This window comes from Amphibalanus amphitrite, unplaced genomic scaffold (assembly GCF_019059575.1).
Source record: "Amphibalanus amphitrite isolate SeventyFive unplaced genomic scaffold, NRLGWU_Aamphi_draft 002489F_arrow, whole genome shotgun sequence".
NCBI lineage: Eukaryota > Metazoa > Arthropoda > Thecostraca > Balanomorpha > Balanidae > Amphibalanus > Amphibalanus amphitrite.
The window spans coordinates 1-13,862 of NW_024883920.1; the positions used below are offsets into that span (position 1 = coordinate 1).

Below are 13,862 nucleotides of genomic sequence, written 5' to 3' on the forward strand. Positions count from 1 at the left end.
TTGCTAGACCTGTGTTGCCCCTGCTTCCCTGGCAGGCCTGTGGTCCCCTGGCGGGCCTGTGGCGCCCATACAAGGCCGTAGGTGCCCCTGACAGGTTTGTGGTGTCCCTGGAAGGACTTTGGTGCCCCTGACAAGCCTGAAGTGTCAAGGACAGACCCTTTAGACGCCAGGGTCAAGTTCGTCGGACTGACAACGATTCGCTTACCTGATAACGTTCTTGGTAAGTACTCACTACTCAGCGTCCACAACATATATACACTAGCACATTCATATATATTTGCTTACAATTGGTAAATGTAGTTGTGGTAAGAATTAAGATACTGACTAAAAAAAAAATGAAAAGAAAAAAAAACTAAAATGGGGCACCACCAAAATGAAGTGGACGAAATCCGTTGAGTTTTTAATTTTGGGTATAGGTAGGGGCACCACTTCGATTCATGACCCTCCCCTTGGAGTTTTCCTGGATCCGCCCCTGTGGTCGTGTGCCCGTCCACTCCCTATCCGTGGTGCTGTTATTTTTAAATTCTTTAACCCGCGCCGGGCCGGGGTGTTTGAACACCCCCCTCCCTGCGGTTTTTCGCAGATGTCTCAAACAGCGCCGCGGATCGCGCCGTTTTTGGCACACCTGTTCGTGCATCTTTTCCGCACATGTTGTGAAAATTTCAGACCCAGGTCGCCTTAGGTCAGGTCACCAGGTCACGACAAGTGACCTCACCTCCGAATACGCCGACGACGTCAAAATTTTTCGACAAATTGTCTCGCCATCTGACGGACTACTGCTCCAGCAGGACCTTGGTCGTCTGGCGGCCTGGTCCGTCAGATGGGGACTCACCCTAAACCCCAGCAAATGCAAATCGTTCACGATCACCCCAGGCGCGCACCCGCCGTCCGGACAGAGTATTTTATCAACGCCACTAAACTCGAGCATGTTGGAGAGATACGTGTCCTGGTATCATTTTAGACACCAAGCTTACATTTGCTGCTCATGTGAACAGCATTGTTAGCAGAGCAAACCGAAGCCTGGGCCTGTTGTTTCGATCCTTTCAAACAGGTGAGAAGGGAAGCAAATTTCATCGCAAGGCACTTTTGTGTGCTTACTTCTCCAGTGTACGCTCGATTTTAGAATATGGCAGTGTGATATGGGCGGGTGCGGCTGACACCCACACAGTGCGGGTCGACCGAGTGCAACACAAATTTCTAATATGGCTTTTATCAAACACGCACTCCGGACATTCCATTTCTCTGGATTACAGTGCTTTACTAAATCACTTCCGGATACAGTCATTGGCTTCACGTCGAATTCAGCATGATCTGATTTTCATCAGAAACGTGTTTCATGGGAGACACGACTGCTGCCACATATTAAACAGCTTTGCACTGCACATACCCACTCGGTCGACCCGCACACAGAAACTGTTTTATGAGCCCCGTGCACGTGTCAACACCGTGAAGCGGGGTTTATTCAACAGGGTACCATGTCTATGTTCGTTTTTTTTTTTCAAAGGACGCTGGCTCAAAGTTCATTATCGAACCTCTCACGTGAGTTTTGCCAACTTCAGCGTCTGGCTAAGAATTCCCTGCCGAAAAAATCATCGATTTCAAATTGTGCTCGGTAAATGCATGGAAATTGTGACTTCAAAAATGAGCATACTAATGACGTCACTGGTGGCAGCTGGCACCCAATGTCCATACGAAAGCATTCATTACCAACGAATTTTGGGAAAACTTCGTTTTTTGCTCTTACCGAGACCCGAATCGAGTAAGCGGTTCTTTCCATGATAGTTATGCATTGCATTGCAGTGCAAGTTCCACAGCATGACGTCACCACTGTTCTCATGTCTAGTTCCAAAACGCAGGCATGGAATTTATCGGGAATAATTCACATGTTAAAATAAGGCGACGTTCGAGTTTCTCAGGTTCAGTTTTTGCTCGTTTTGCTCGCAAAACACGTGCTTGTTCGAAAAACATACTTGGAGCCAGCGTCCTTTTGAAAAAAAAAACGAACTATAGTCAATTCGTTTTTATGCAGTGTTCCAGGGACAGATTTTTTACCGATGCCACTGGGACTTTTAAATCGCATGTTTTGAAGTATATATCATCTTTTTAAAGTCTTTTTACAAGCTCGTTTTTTTTTTAGATTCATCTTAACCCACATATTTTTTGTGCATTATATTTTTAGCTATATTTATCGTAATATTTACCTACTGTTTACTCTGCATTGTTTGCCCGTATGTCATTGTTTATCATGTATAGTGTTAGTTTGACTTCGCCTGTCAGTGGGGGTCCGCCCTGTTGGTGATCACTTGAATAAATAAATAAAATAAATAAATAAAAAGTGCTGTGGTTTCGGTTACATGGTAAAGCTCAAAGCATTCATAGAGGAGAAAACCGGTGAGGCTGTAACGGAGATAAAAGAGCTCTTGTTGAAAGGATAAAGGCAATAGAGTAATCTTTGAGCTTTGCATTGGAAACGATTACGGTAACGGCACAACAGGCGAACTCGCTAGAAAAGGCATATAGGATACTTGGTATCACACTTTTCACGTCTAGGGTTTGTCCACCCTGGTGCTTTCACTAGTCGAGATCCGAAAATGCGTTATAGTATTTTAATTGTGTATTGTCCGATCGATACATAATACATACGCATAGCAGAAGCCTCTTGCACCAAAATACCTGGTTGGGTGGAATCGACAACATACATACATAGTACATGCCTACCAAGTAAACTTAAAAATTTCGCTCGATTGACTTTCTACATTGATTGTAGAAAGTCATTTCTACATACTCGATTGTAGTCGTTTTCATGGTGGTTTTCGAGTAGTTTTTTTTTTTTAGTTTGGAGTAATAGATAAAATTGCAATCTACCTAGGCATGTATTTTGGTCCAAAAGGCCTCAGATAAGCAGAAGATACAAGATATTTTCTTTCTATTGGTATATAATTGGTTAGCCACTTCTTCCTATAGGTAATAGCGTATTTTCACTACAGGAAGCTTGATCTAGATTAGACAACTACAATTAGGTACATCAGTGTCGCACAAGTGCAGTATGGAAAATCATTGCAATACAACATTGTCAACAAAAACGATAGTTTTGACGGTTTTGCCCCTGAAGACCAAACCGTTGATCTCGGGTCAAATCTAACCCTTTTGCGAAACAGTTTCGAAGAGCTTTCGAATGGACTTATCTGCGATTTTTTTCTTCAAATATGTATCATTTGTCATACTAAAAGTCGAAATAGCGTTCCCCTCAGTCAATGGCGTTCAACTTGATGCTCTAACAAGCGAGAGTTTAAGGCATTTAGAAAGGCACCGTGCTGCATAGCATTCTAGCTATGAGCCCTTTTGCGTGCAGGGCGCTAGGCACCTGCTTCGCTGCGCGGCTTTTACACGCTGATTTTTTTATGCTAGCAACTTTATTTCGCTCTGTGGTAAACAAGACGCAGTCACGCAGTCACTTTGCCCCAGTGCTGCGCGCACGAGTCTGTCGCGCGCCCGCGCTCGAGCCGGTTAATCCAACAGTGGCAATCGCGACGGAACGACACAATTCACAGCGGTGTGTGGCGGCGGCCCGCGCCTCTCGACGGCCCAGGGGTGGGGGCCGTCTGGCGGCCACTTTTACACGCTGATGGCGTTAGGCACCACTGAGGGGCTCTGCCACTTGTACGGGAACTGGGCGGTGGCGTTGCGCCGGTCGATTTGGCGCGCCAGCTCGCGGAGTTCGCCGCGCAGCCGGTCGGCGGCGGCCGAGCCCACCGGGTCGTAGATGTAGCGCACCTCGAAGTCGCCCAGCGCGCGGGTGCCGCGGAAGCTAAGCAGCTTCGTGATGACCATGATCTCGCGCGTGGCGAAGCGGCCTGGCAGATAGTTGAGGAGGTCTCTGTCGCTGGGCACGGCGTCCTTGCTGCTCGGAACGGGACCGTACAGCACAGGCGGGTAGTTGGGCACGAAGCCGTACTCATCGAACTGGCCAAAGTTGGCAGCGGCGTGGCCCTGGCTGCATATGGAGACCAGCGCGGTGACCACTTCCACCACCTGGTCGACGCTGGTGAACCCTGGCGGGAAGAGAGGGCTCTGCCGGTCACCGGCACACAGTGAGCCCACCCCGCTCGTCTTACCACCAGCCGGGGACAGTGAGCCCACCCCGCGCGTCTTACCACCAGTCGGGGACAGTGAGCCCACCCCGCTCGTCTCACCACCAGCCGGGACAGTGAGCCCACCCCGCTCGTCTTACCACCAGTCGGGGACAGTGAGATTACCCTGCTCGTCTTACCACCAGCCGGGGACAGTGAGCCCACCCCGCTCGTCTCACCACCAGCCGGGGACAGTGAGATTACCTTGCTCGCTGTCGCCGGCGACTCCACACATGCCCACGCCGCCGTGCTGGCGCGCCATCGTCAGCTCTTTGCGCCACTGCTGCAGCTCGTGGTCAGCCTGCAGGCTTCCGGGCTGGCTGTAGGCAGCCTCCAGCACAGCCCGCACGTAGCGCTCGATGATAGAGTAGAGAGCGCAGGCGTCGTCCCGATACGGATAGTAGGGCAGCACCGAGGGGTCGGCCACGCCTCTGGCCGCTACCTGACGCGGTATGACGCCGTCCCTGTCCAGCCTCCAGTCCTGCAGACTGGACGACACCCGTCAGCCGTCAGCAGCTGCCCGCCCATCCAACCCCGTGTCTCACTCACATCAGTGGCTAAGATATCCATGCGGTAGCTACACGTGTGACGAGAGCGTACCATCAAGCATCGAGAAACGTTATCGGCGCTATGATCATTACAAAACAGATCACCTAGAGGGTGATTTTATCCATGTGCACATCTACACACCATCTGAGGGCGCTCGCTCTGCAAAGCCTGCCATTCGGACCCTGCCTCGTTTGCCATCGAGCCTGCCCGCGGCAGCGACTCACCCTCGTTTGACGATCTCCTGCAGGCCAGAAGCGCGCACCGTCATCACGCGATCTACCCACTTTCCAGGAGCGATCAGGTCCTGCAGCGCCACCACGTTGATGGAAATGAGGAACAAAAAGTGTGGCGCCATCAGCCTGAAGAGTGGGTGCGACACGGAGAGGTGGCGGTGCGAGCAGATGACCACGCCCTCCATCATCAAGTGCGTGAAGCCCAGGTGCGTCAGCGACTCGTGGTGCTGCACCTCGGCGTTATTGAAGAACATCTTGGCCAGCAGCCACAAGTTCGGCGGGTCGCTCGGCAGGAACACCTGCCGGTTGGAGGTTTGGTGGGTCGTTCGCGGTGTATATTTTATAGTAGGCGAAAAATTGCATGTATGTATTTAGCTCGTTGTTGTCGTAGGTCAGTCGACTGTGTAGCTGAACCGCTCTGTTTGGGCCGCGCTGCATCGCGATCAGCGAGAAGATATCCCGAGGGATATTTCTGAGAGGGGTCTCAATAAGGTCTGGCAGTCGATCAGGACGGCTGTAGGTATCCTTTTTTTACTGGCATCATTTTTTAGTACTTACATGAAATTCTCTAGAACGAGCGTAATTATAACCCTAGATTTGCATCATGTCGAGTTACTTACCAGTCTTCTACCATGTTGATGGTTAGCAAAAGTTGTTTTATGCCTAAATTTACGCAATTTTTGTGCTTATTCATAGTGTGGGGCCCCGCGCGGCTACTTTAGTAGCAGCGAGTCAATTTTGAATCGGTTTCACAAACTGCACAATTAGAACAAAGATATCACAGTTTTGTAGCATAAGCGTGCCTGAGCCCCTGACACAATATGTATATGACTAATTCGTTGGTGATGTTTTGAAGCGTGCCAGATCGGTGTGGTCAGGTGTGGGCTCCTGACAGGTGGCCTCACCAGGTTGTCGCCGCCTTTATGCTGGAACAGCTGGATAGCCACCGGCAGCAGCTCGCTGTTCTTGTTCAGGTAAAAGAGCCCCATCGGCGCGCACAGCTGAAACATCGACACACAACCGCTTCAATGTCCCCTGGTAAAAGCCGGGGTACTTCGGATCACCACGCAGTGCATTTAGGTGGAGACAACAGCTTGGATGTGGTTGTATGCGTTGAAGCTGTTGTTTGCACTCACTTATTTGGTTATGCATAGACAATAAACATGCATGCTATATTTTTGCATCTAATAAATTGCTTTGCAGGACACCGAATAGCAAACCACATGACAAAACCGTGCACTATGGCGCAATTGACATACGTCTGCTGCATTTGAACGCACTATGTTCTAAGCTGATTGCTCTGTTTTGGAAACAAGTGCACTATTACTGAATGACATGCACTCGGCCGATTTAACAGTACACTAAGCTGAATTGTCGAAATCGGTAGCGCTATTACTGAACTGTGTGCACTATTTCTATATTTGGCCATAAAAAGTGTAGTGCGCATTATTCGTTGGGCGCTTTCAAGTTCGGCGTAATATTTTTCGGCTTTATTCAATCGAATTAGTGTTGAAAGGCGATAACAAACATTATGTAACACTCCTGATCTTTTTGAGCCAGGAACGAAGTTATGCAGCCGATTCAGAAGCCCCGAATGCCACGTGACCGCCACGTGACCGTGTCAACGAGTTCTTAGAGCGAGACTAAAGATAAGTTAATTCCTGAGGGGTGAAGTTACATTTGAGCAGCTCTGTGACAAAGTTTCACGGTACTCTTGACACACAGATAGGGGACTTTCAAAATATTTTCCCAATCTAACAGCGAATTCACTTGAACATCGCCTAAATTGCTTTGCGGGACGTCGAATAGCACACCACATGACAAAACCGTGCACTATGGCGAAATTTACCTACAATCCACTGAAATTCAACACACTATCTTCTAAATTGATTGCACTGTTTTGGAAACGTGTGCACTATTACTGGTTTGTAAAGTCTCTTTTATCGAAAGAAAGGCGGTCTTGGATGCTGCGGGGGTACCTATACCCTACAAAAAATTCACTTAATTCCAAAAACTCATTGGATTTTGATTTATTGCGCACTGCTGTGCAGCTTATAACAAACTTTTCCTTATAAAAGTTTGGTTTTTGTTTTATCTAAAAAAAAAACTCAAATTCATGTCGACTTCGGGCGCTGTGGGGGGGGGGGGCATTTGCCTCAAATGCACCCCTCCCCCCCCCCACCTGGGCTCAATCTTATAAACGCCGTGGAATGGATATGGCAGCACTGGCTGAAGTTCAGCTGCAGAAAACGACTATCAAATGTGTAACGCAGATGCGTTACATTTTTTTCATAGATGAAAGATCTTTCATGCTGAACTGCAAGCTGTGCCACAAGCTGAAACACGGCCATCTGCGAGCGCCGCACAGACACGGTCAGCCGGCTAAATCGGCTGTGATACCCTCTCTCCGTCCCAGCTGGCGTCCACACAGACGGCGCAGTAGGCTCTGACAAACAGGGGTCCTCTATAGATGACCACCCCACTTCATGAGAACCCGGATCTGAAGCCAACAAATAGCATACCGAAACGCGCCATTCTGCCAGCCTCGAGCCATTAATCAGTTTAGCCTTTGGAAAACAAGACTCTGTCCCACGCTCGGCACCCCGCCAGAGAACAAGGAGAGGGGAGTGCAGACCGGCCCTGATTTGAACCAAAACAAGAAAGGGGAGCGGAGACCGACCCGGGTTGTACGAAAACAGGATGAAATGGAACTCGGTCGCCAACGACAAAATATAGGACATCTGGCCGGACCTGACTTCAAAACAAGGGGAGCAGAGGGCCAGGCCCGCCACCTGGCGCCTCAGGCGCCGTGAGCGCCGGCGGCGAATTCCACCCGGTCGCTGCGTGAAAGGGTGCGACTGCCATGGCCGGAGGGGAACCGAACTTTGTCAGCAAATCACGAACTTTCGAGGGCGGAGCCGAGTGCAGCTTCTGAGAATGGAGGACGGAGATTGGACAAGGTGATGCTGCCCGGCCCTCTGAAGTATGACGTCATCAGAAGTATAAGTTGATGAAACGGAACTGAAAAGCTCTCGGACGACGCATTCCGCGCTCTCTGGCTCTCTCTCGGACGACGGATCCCACGCCGCTCTTCGCTCTCGGCTCACATCTGACACCGTGGACAGCCCACGAGAGACCAGCGGCAGGCATCACGGCGCCGGCGGCGGCTCCGGCCGCCTGGCCGGGCGCTGGACGGTCACGACCATCATGTCAGCGACTCCATCTCAAGTAAGGTCACGCGGTGAACACGGGTGCGCACCTAGTCCCTAAATCCTCCAAGTAACCCCCCCCCCCCCTTTCGTTACTGCTATGTGAGCCACATTATATTCCCCTTTTAGGTGTCCGCAATATTTTAGGCCATTCAGCTTAGGTATTTAAATTTATTCTTGGGACTTTCAGTCTAGGTAGCTTAATTTCACAATTCGATTTCGATCAATTATGTAACTGTGCGCGTAGTGCGACACGCGTGCCGACGTGGGCCCTCTTCAGTCGTCTGGCGCCCCGTTGTGATTTAAGCGGACGGAGGGGATTATGCACCGTGGGGAGTCGGGAAAGGGACGGGCGACTGTGTACCGCACCGCGCGGCTTGTGGGGCTCAGTTGATGGGCGGCCTGGGCCCAGAATGTTTCCTTTAAATTTGACTTGTAAGGGAATTTAAGGTGTTGCGTCGGAGTATGTAAATAAATGGGACTTGTAAATATTGAAATACGAGTGTGAGTAGTGCTGAAGGGGCAGGGATCGGAGGATGGAGCATAAAAGGCCATATGCTAACCCACAGTCAGGAAAGAGGTCGTTTCCAAGGTGTCCGGCCAGAGTAATTTACAACGATCAGTTCTCTTTATCTGTTGAGTTTACACAGTGCACAAAGCGATTATACACAACATGCAGGGCCTCCCTAGCCTAGCCGATACTGGAGCTTCTCCGGTTGACTCCTAAGTGCCCTTGCCAGTGGATTTCCTGGCACTCCATCCTCCCCAAATTATCCCACGGTCCAAACAATAGCGATTACACACAACACCCACAGGACCTCCCTAGCCTAGCCGATACTGGAGCTTCTCCGGTTGACTCCTAAGTGCCCTTGCCAGTGGATTTCCTGGCACTCCATCCTCCCCAAATTATCCCACGGTCCAACAATAGCGATTATACACACACACACAGGACCTCCCTAGCCTAGCCGATACTGGAGCTTCTCCGGTTGACTCCTAAGTGCCCTTGCCAGTGGATTTCCTGGCACTCCATCCTCCCCAAATTATCCCACGGTCCAAACAATAGCGATTACACACAATACACACAGGACCTCCCTAGCCTAACCGATACTGGAGCTTCTCCGGTTGACTCCTAAGTGCCCTTGCCAGTGGATTTCCTGGCACTCCATCCTCCCCAAATTATCCCACGGTCCAAACAATAGCGATTACACACAACACCAGGACCTCCCTAGCCTAACCGATACTGGAGCTTCTCCGGTTGACTCCTAAGTGCCCTTGCCAGTGGATTTCCTGGCACTCCATCCTCCCCAAATTATCCCACGGTCCAAATGATAGCGATTATACACAACACATACGGGACCTCCCTACCCCTAGCCCAACCGATACTGGAGCTTCTCCGGTTGACTCCCAAGTGCCCTCGCCAGCGGATTTCCTGGCGCTCTACCCTATCCAGCGGTCCGAATATAAGGAGCACACATAGACCTTGCCGCACACGAAATATTTGTAACTTTACCCCACATGGACACTGGGGACACTGCAAGGGACGGAACCGGGGAGATAGATGATGCACGTCACGCCCCTGTGCGTGGAAAGTCCACCGACGCGGCCATGGGTTAGGAGGGAGATAAGAAGCGAGTGAAATGGAATTGAAGACTGTACACGTAGAGGAATCGGATTTCCTGAATGAAGCTCAGCTCGGGTAGACCCCACTTAAATAGTAGGCCTCGCTTGGGTAAGCCCTGGATACGTGCAATAAGTCGCGAAGTGAAGAGAAAGGGTGAGAGCGAGTTGAGGATCGATTATTGAGGATGAGTGCATAGCCGACAAAGGCTAATCCGTTCGGTTGCCGGCGCGGGCCCCATAAAGCCGTGGCTATACGGAGACGATGCAGGCAGCCCGGAGGGACCTAGTGACCCCGCCCGGTTTTAAAAGATAGGTTAGGTCCGCTATCGGTCCATTGAGTGATCAGCGCAGGATGACATTCGATAAGTGACGTAGGTAGTTTCGGAGATGGTTAGGACCCCAGGCGTCCCAGCGAGGAGACGTATGCCGCCGGTTAAGTAATGTCCCGCGAAGAAACGTGTGATGCTGCAGGACGGGGGTGAACATTAAATACCAAAGCATGCGAGTCGGGTGATCGCGGTAAGTCGGTACTGGCCACCCCGCTGTCAGTCGATTTACTCCGGCCGTGCAGCGGTCATTTCGGTTAGGTCTGTGACGACAGCTTAACTACCAGCAACGGATAGATAGGGCTTCGGGCACCTATAACGCTGGTAGTCGTGGATTGTGTGAAGCCAACGGAGGCTTACCCGTTCGGTCGCCGGTGCTGTTCCAAAAGCCGTGGCTATACGGAGACGATGCAGGCAGCCCGGACGGACCTAGTTACCCAGCCCGGTTTCAAATTTTAGATAAGCCCATTGCGGGCCGTGGTACGCTTAGTTTTCGTTTTATTATAGGCAATTTGGCATAAACTGGTAGTCATGGATTCGTGTAAAGCCGACGAACGACTAACCCCTTTCGGTCGCCGGGGGCTGGCCCGAAAACCGCGGCTATACGGAGACGACGCAGGCAGCCCGGACGGACCTTAGTTACCCAGCCCCGGTCTCAAATTTCAAATAAGTCCCCCGCGGAAACCGGACTACACAGTGCCCTGTGAGCCGTAGTCTCGGAACCGCTGGCCGAAGACATTTATGTTTTTTTTTTGTGTAGTTCGACATGGTGATGGGACGGACCGCAATAAGTCACGTAACGCGAAGGTCGAGTGCCGAAATATGTGGTGGGTCGTATCTCTAATTGTGTAGCGTGAGCATTATGAAGCGTTTGTCTGATGTACGGAACATTGTGGTTATGAAGGGATAACGGTTAAATGACATTTAAGGCCAATGACTCGATAACGACTTTGCGCGCGCCCTAGCACCACCGGGGGAAGTTATAGGAAAAGGGGAGGGACCGGAGATGGTCAACTCTGGTAAATTACGAGGTATAAGTGGACGAATGACATGGTTGTAAGGGGATGGATAAATGGACGAATGATTGATGCATATATCTGGTGGGAGATGACCCTCAAGCTAGGAAGGGCGCTGTTGTTTGAGAGTGGGACTTTTTGTTAAATAGAGTTGATTTTCTATACCAATATGATCGAGGGTAATTGATTAACATTTCATTATCTCCCATTCCCTAACCCTGGCCTATGTGTTTCCGATGATTGATCGCCCCGAGGTAGAGTCTGAGTCGGAACGAGTTCGCGATGGGCTGGCATACAGAGAAGGGCTTCCATGGAGCGCGCCGACGGAGCTCTCATCTCACTACCGAAAGATACTGCCCGGTTAGCCCCGCGACGCCGCGAAACCCCGCTACAAATGCAAAATGGTTTTCACGCATTTCAGTTCATCGCGTAATTTGACGGTCTAAAGAATCATTTCGTTGACTCAGATTAATCTTTGTCAGCACTGGTATCACTGTGAATCTTACCAACTGCCGTAAATATAATAGTACGGCATATTATAAGATTGGACCCTGGATCCGCCAATGTACATATTTCTCACGAACGAAAACAAACCAATTCATTTTGATGTTCATGTAGCGTTCTGTTTTGCTGGGTGCTGACATCTACTTAGATACAGCTACACGATTACCAACTTGCATATAGTTTTCGGTTTTACCTATCATTTATTAACACACCTATCAGCAGCACAGTGTCTTGGGGTCATATATAACCAGTACCATCGGATTCGGCGTGAAAAATAAGCCATAAAACATGTGTCGCACGCCCATGTAGCAGAAAGTGAAAACCGTGACCTTTCATGACCTGACCTTACCTTGACCCGTACTTAGTATGACCCCTGTACGCACATGGTACACTCGGGGGCAGATTGATGTTCCACCACTCCCTACCCATCGGGCTCCCATGGCTCAGCACTGGCTGCTGCCAGTGGCAGCACTGGCAGCACTGGTACGGGCAGGCAGTGCTGAGCAGTGCTGAGGGCAGGCAACACTGGCAGCAGCCAGTGCTGAGCCATGGGATTGCCCGATGGGTAGGGAGTGGTGGAACATCAATCTGCCCCCGAGTGTACCTTCACTAGGCCTTTGGCGTCATTTTGGTGAGTTTTGAGCAGCAGCTATCGATTCAGCTGTCCGTAAGCCTAATCACGCAAAACCCCAGAATTTGAACTTTGACCTGATCTTGACCCGAAAGTTGACCTCAATCTTAAAACCTTAAGAGTGCTTTGGGAAGATCTTGTAGAGACCTTTCGAACGCCGCCTCGCGGGGCTCGATACGACCATTGGTAAGTATGGAGCATAAGTGTCGGGACACACGTCCACAAAGATCCGTCGATGAGTGAGTTTCCTAGCAACTAACCTGAGTTCCTGGGGCCGGCGGTACGCCTTCTACAATACCGAGGTCGACCCAACTAACCTGAGTTCCTGGGGCCGGCGGTACGCCTTCTACAATACCGAGGTCGACCAGGAAAAGCTTCTGGCTCTGAATGGCCTCCTCGATGGTGAGTGTCTCAAGGAACGGCCGCAGCATGGTGTCGTCCACGTTTAGACTGAAACAGACCGTGTGGGATGGCGATATAAACGCTGAGAGAGTACCGCGGGATAGTAATACCACTTTTGGGAATACCGCGGGACTGGAACCACTGTTGGGGAATACCGCTGGACTGGGACCACTGTAAGGAAATACTGCTGGACAGCTATACCACTCATGTGTTGGAAACCTAGATCTCATTTTTATGACCGACTTCTCGTCATTGTAAATTGGATTGATTTGACCTTGTTTGACCTCCAAGTGACGTCACAGGTCAAATATCAAGGTCATCAACATCCTATCTTGTGCATCTCGATGAGCTCTTCCGAATGCCGTTTGAATTTTCCCGATCCGGCTATTGGTTGCGGAGACATACGACGGGGCCTTTTGCCCCCCCCCTCTCCCCCCCAACAGGACGTGGAACCTACCAGACCTCAACGGCGCGCGGGTTAACTACTGGGCCGATCACGCTGAAACTTGGCATGTTGGTAGGCACCCACCGGGCAATGTATTTCCATATGTCACGGTCGGAGTGCTACTGCGCACGTGTAGGGGTTGCTTCCACATCTCAAGAACGGCTGGGCCGATTGCGCTCAACTTTGGTTTGACGTCGGTTAGTAGGGTGTCTCGCACAATTCAGTAGGAAGTGTCCTCTCCGTCTCGCCATTCCGCACGTGCAGGGCTCACTCAAGTCGCAGCAAAAGGTGTCTCGGTGGTGGGATGAGATCCCGGGTCCGTTTTTGTTTTCATCATCCACATTGCAGACCTTTGGTTAGGATCGCGGCCGTCACCCCGTCTAGTACTTACTTGTCGGGTATTTTGGTGCAGAGTTTGATCAGCACCGGATTCACTCCCTGGAGACGCTGGATGCCGAACCACTTGTCGCTCTTCCAGTGCAGCATGCCCTGTGAGCAAACAAACAAAAAAACAAAAAAAACATGGTTTTATACCAAAATTGTTGTAGGCGAGCAATGGTAAATTTGCGCATTATTGTATTTTAACTAAAAAATACAATAAAAAGGCCACTCGAAAAAAAGAAATAAAAAGGCCACTCGAAAAGGCCCTCGCCAGGCGAGGGCCTTTTCAATAACACGGACGGCGAGAGGGGTTATACAGGGTTTTTCAATAACCCTGTAAATTTGGCGAGTTGGTACGACCCCTCCCCCTCCCTCCCTGGCGATTGGCTCCTATGGCACTTAGAAACGCCAAAGTT

At 50.4% G+C, this 13,862-nt stretch overlaps 1 protein-coding gene across 1 annotated transcript; it reads right to left on the reverse strand.

The window, feature by feature from the left end:
• Positions 1-3,394: 3,394 nt before the first annotated feature.
• On the reverse strand, positions 3,395-13,554 carry LOC122377058 (polyunsaturated fatty acid lipoxygenase ALOX15B-like). The gene is made up of 6 exons (XM_043357022.1): positions 13,457-13,554; positions 12,536-12,668; positions 5,818-5,913; positions 4,904-5,211; positions 4,335-4,618; positions 3,395-4,052 (listed from the first exon to the last, which is right to left on the reverse strand). The coding sequence occupies exons 1-6, from the start codon at positions 13,549-13,551 to the stop codon at positions 3,616-3,618; spliced, it is 1,353 nt and encodes a 450-aa protein (XP_043212957.1). The 5' UTR covers positions 13,552-13,554; the 3' UTR covers positions 3,395-3,615.
• Between the last annotated feature and the right edge of the window lie 308 nt (positions 13,555-13,862).